Source organism: Oryzias melastigma, linkage group LG21 (genome assembly GCF_002922805.2).
Source record: "Oryzias melastigma strain HK-1 linkage group LG21, ASM292280v2, whole genome shotgun sequence".
NCBI lineage: Eukaryota > Metazoa > Chordata > Actinopteri > Beloniformes > Adrianichthyidae > Oryzias > Oryzias melastigma.
The window spans coordinates 18,893,393-18,898,392 of NC_050532.1; the positions used below are offsets into that span (position 1 = coordinate 18,893,393).

Below are 5,000 nucleotides of genomic sequence, written 5' to 3' on the forward strand. Positions count from 1 at the left end.
TACTGAAAAAAGGCACGATACAGTACTTTGTGCTACATCTGTGACGGTCTGTCCTGCAAGAATGACCCCCCCCTCCCAAAAAAGTGACGTCCGCGTAAAGGTGAGCTCGCGCCCAGTCTGTGATTGCTTTGGGTAGTAGTGGTTCATTCGTCCCCTCACACAAACAAACAAAAATAAATAAATACAAAAATAACTGTAAAAAATCTACTGACTGGGAGAAAATCGGTTGCTCCATCCATTTGGTGCGTTTTGCGCGTAAAGGCGCAAACGCGTAATACAATTACTTTTTCACCCCAATGTTTTTTGTTTTATTTTTCAGTCCTAAAATATCGTCCCGGCACTTAAAGCAGAGCCGTGATGGTGCTGGACCAGAGGGGACTGCAGATGCGTGGTAGAGTTCGTCGTGGAGTACCAGGAGTAGTTCGTCAAAAACGATGAAGGCGCCGTCGTGTTGGGAGGGCTGATGCTCTGAGGTAAACTCGAGCTGATGCTATTCATTCTCTGAGTCTGTGGAAAGTCCCAGGCGGTCGCTGGCGGAGACGTGCACGGAGGAGACTCGCTGGAAGCAACATGTTGCTCTGGGGGAATTTCTCCACTTTTCCACTGCTTCTTGAACTTGGAGCGGCGGTTTTGGAACCAGATTTTGACCTGAAGCAGACAGGGGAAAAAAAATCTGATTAGCTGACGCTCTCCAGACTCAAAGTCCATTTGTCAGTTTGAGTTTCATCTCACAAACGTGGATTTTTCGCAGAACGCGAAGCCACGTCTCAGATGTACCCACCTGTGTTTGCGTAAGGCCCAGCGAGGCTGCCAGCTCGGCCCGTTCTGGCAGAGCCAGATACTGCGTCTTTTGAAACCTCCGCTGAAGTGCAGCCAGTTGGAAACTGGAATAAATGGTTCGAGGTTTCCTGACCTTCTTTGGTTTTCCATTAACCATCCGGATTTCTGGCTCGCTCTCTTCTTTCTCTGAGGAAACATTCAAACCCATTTAAGGATTTCACATTTTTCTACCAAAAAATAAAAAAGACTCAACTGAATGCTTTCAATTTGTGTATATCAGGCGTGCATTCACCCGAATCACTCTTTTTCTTTAATTTAAGCAGGAAAATACATTACACCAACTGTGTTTGATGTTATTTGACAATGAAAGCTTGGTCCTTTTTGCGTAATTACGCATTTTCAATAGTAATATAATTGCACATGCTTTACATTTTCAGTCACTCACCAGTATCTGCTGGAGGAGTAGGAGAATTCGTGGAACCATACGAGCTGTATGCACCATAAGATGAATTAAAACCAAGCTCGTATGTCTTGGCGTTGTATGGCACCGAGCCCGCGGCGCTGCTGTGGTACTGATACGAGCCCAGCTGGCCAAAGGGAGTCCCGGCGCAGTGTCCAGGCTGCGGGCCGTTGTAGTAGCTGCTGTCCGTGGCCGTGGATACCGGCAGGGTTGGAGATTCCTGGGATTTGTGCAAGCTGTGGTAACTGTTTGAGGTAATCTGGTTGGAATGCATATCGGTGTTTAGGTTCTCAAAAACTCCAGTCATCTTGAAGTTGTCAAAATTTGTGCATCAAGTAAATAAAAATTAAAAAAAATAAAACACCATGCACGACTCAGCTGTTTGGACCAAAGCTCATCCCCGCTCAAACTGTGACAGTAAAAAAAAAGAAGAAGCGGCGCGCGTGCCCCTCTCACAGCGGCCTTTTGATGATACGAGACGGTCGGCGGTTGGAGCGCATTTATGTGAGAGGGAGAGCTCCTGTGTCTGAGGCAACCAATGGGTAAGGGCTGCACCACTGACTACTCCCCACCGCGTCCACCCTCCATTATTTGTTCAGGCTTGTCTTTCCAGTTGTCTGCAGGCAGTTTTCCATCAATGCAGTTAAAAATATCATGGGGAGCAACATGAAGGAGAGGGCAAAACGTCTGGTTCCTATGTGGCAAAACTGAACAAAAATGAATGCAAGTAACAGATCCGTTTTGTTGCACCTGAATTTAATGCTTACAATTTAAGATCTGCAGTGAGATTTTTGTAAAAATAAATATTTTAATTTAATATTTACGAGAGAAATTGCAAAAAAATAAAATAATGATAATAACTTAAGGTGGAATTATCAACATTTCTCCTCAAATGTGCTGATGTGTATTCTTTTGTGTGATCAGACAGAGCTGCTCCAGCGCCCCCTGCTGTTGAAGAGTTCTTTCTGTCTTTTCACTTCTTTTTCTTCCAGCACTCATGAGCCAAAAATCACTGACTTGTGTCTAAATGACTCCAAAGCAGCGTGGACGGACCAAAGTGCTTGCAGTTCCGCGGCAAAGACCTCATGAAGTGGCGCCTCTGAGAACCACAAGCACTTCCACTTCATGCCACAAGATGGCAGCAAAGTTCCTTCTTGACTTGTAGCATTTGAATTTTTAAGCTTTGACTGCTAACTCTTCACTAGGATACATTAAAAACAAGAAAAATACATTTAGTCAGCTAAATATTCAAAATAAGATGAACCTTAGAGCAAATACATGCATAAAAAATATATTTCAATAAATTAAAGTTATAAGAATTCCAGGAGACTTAAATATTGTTCTTGTGTTGTTGTTTCTGAGCCCAGAGCACCCTTGCTGCTATGTTTGAGGTCATTATAATCAGTGTGAAAGTTAATGTAGAGCTATTCACGTTAACTTTTTTCTTGTCGTGACCTTGCAGCGTGATGACATTGTTCAACTCTGTGATGATGAAGTACGCCTTCCTCTTCCAGTGCCTGAGATTCTCAAGCAGTTGCCATTACGATTCAGTGAGTCATCATTCGATGCCATGCTGCACATCTTTGTGGCCCTTTGTCAGTCAGAGCGAGTGGCCGCTCCGCCACAGACGCCCCTCCATCCTGTCCAGGGAGGGTTCTATCAGCTCATTGTTGTCCTCAAATGCATGCCGTCCTTTCCCACCATAGGTCAGTGAAGCTGCATGTCACTGTTCATTAAGTCTGAGTTTTGCACAGGCTGTCAAAGCCACAGTCTGAATAGAAGATTGCTACATAGTAGCAAAGAAAACCACTTCCACTACAAAGCATCCATTTTAACAATGTGTTGGTTAAAACTAAAGCTTAACACATTTTCCAGTCACTATCTACTTCTTTGCAGCAGATCGGAGTGTTGAGTTGGTGGATAATGAATGGTAAGTTTCCCCTCAGCAGCAGCTGGCGTAGTGGGTCTTTCCATTGTTCACTGACATGGAAATGATGGCAAACGAAGGCACACGAGTTCATGCAGTTTTCAATTCTTTTCATTTTATAGGAGCTTAAAAAGCAAAAACAATGAACAAGAAAGTCTGACATAATTCCTTCCCATTTACAATCCAGAAAGAATGCATTGGGTTCAGTATAAATTATACAAATCTTTATATATTTTTATGATCTTTAAAACACATTGCAATCTTAATTTTTTTTTACAACTCTCAAAGCAACACAAACAAAGCACACATGACTGATTTTATCCCATATCTTTCTGTTATGTGAATTCATATAACAGGTTCTGTCAGCTTAAACTAAACTCCAGTTGGCATAATTTCAGATTTGAAAGGTTTTGGAAGATAAAGTTTCTTGGAAAAGTGTTTAAACTGGCTGGTGTTGACATCTTTGTCTTGAGGTGTCAGACAAGAGATGTTATTGATCCTGGATGTCTGCAAACGTTCTCTTTTAAGGTGTGAAACTCCAACAAAAGCTGCTGGGCTGTTTGGGAACGCTATGCAGTTTTGGAGACATCATAGTTATAGTCAACGTGACCTGCTAGGTTTACTGTTAAAACTGACTGAAGAAAAGAACTGAAATCAACTCTGTATGAACAGTTTCTCCCAGAGCTCCAGCTACAGTGACTATGGTTGTATTTTAATAAACGCATGTTGATCACATTGATGCCACCATTGTGAAAACTGTTGGAGGAAACTGTGTTTCTCAGAAATATTATTTTAGTTCTGCACCCGTTGTTTTTGATTCCTGTTTGGGCTTGTTCTTTGTAGAGGAGTTTGCATTTCATTTGCTTTTTATTGTTTCTGCATTAAGACTGCATGGCGGTTAATGTTCTCGGAAAGTTCAAATCCTGGCTGAGATTTGATTTGAAGATCAATTTTGAACTGCAGTTTGACATTCCACTTCTTTTTCTTGATGAAGATTTTGTGAAGTTTCATTTCTCAGATGTTTGAAAACCAGAATACTTTCTTCATTTCTTCAAATAACATCCTGATTTTTCACTGTCCAGGGTATACCACACCTTTGCCCTCCTGTAGCTGGGCTGGCTCCAGTATTTATCCATCCATGGATGCATGAATGGAGAAATACAGATTTTTCCGATATTTCTACCTATGTGTCTATGTGTCTGTCTGAATTCAACATTGCTTCTGGTGGTTACAGGTTGGTGGCTTGAATGGTCCTGTACTGCGGTTAGTGTGTGACTAAATGGACACTTTGGACTAGAAAAAAAAAAGCTGGAAAAGTATACACGATTTACAATGATAAACATTTAAGAATGATAAACCTCCAAACAATGTTTCTTTTTTAATGTTCAGCAGCATAATTTAGTTTCTGTTGTAATGCTGTGAATTTACCTTTTTGTAAAACACTACAAGCTCATAGTTGTAATTGTATTTTATACCGGTAATCATGTTTTTTTATTTTCACTTATTAAAATGTTCCAAATGCAAAGGTAGTTTTTGTTATTTTGATTTTTTATGTACATTTCTTTGGTCCCAATTTTATTCACAATAAAAGACAAGATTGTAATTGCATTTAATAAAAAGAAAATCTTTATGAAGAAAAAATCAAATGAGTTTTAAAATCTAAAGAGGTTTACAAAATTAATTTTGAGAACTTATGAAGAAAAAAGCAGAGTTTGTTAAATTTGTGCACCATCTCCTCCTCATAACTCCTTGTTTATTCAGTATACGTTTTTTTGACCTTTTTGTGATTTGAGGCATTTTAGATTCAGCTGAGTTTTTCCAGACGGAACACAC

General features: G+C 40.6%; 1 protein-coding gene across 1 annotated transcript; it reads right to left on the reverse strand.

The window, feature by feature from the left end:
* Nucleotides 1–6: 6 nt before the first annotated feature.
* On the reverse strand, nt 7–2,190 carry dlx2a (distal-less homeobox 2a). Its single transcript, XM_024285995.2, has 3 exons — nt 1,226–2,190; nt 782–966; nt 7–648 (listed from the first exon to the last, which is right to left on the reverse strand). The coding sequence occupies exons 1-3, from the start codon at nt 1,545–1,547 to the stop codon at nt 322–324; spliced, it is 834 nt and encodes a 277-aa protein (XP_024141763.1). The 5' UTR covers nt 1,548–2,190; the 3' UTR covers nt 7–321.
* Between the last annotated feature and the right edge of the window lie 2,810 nt (nt 2,191–5,000).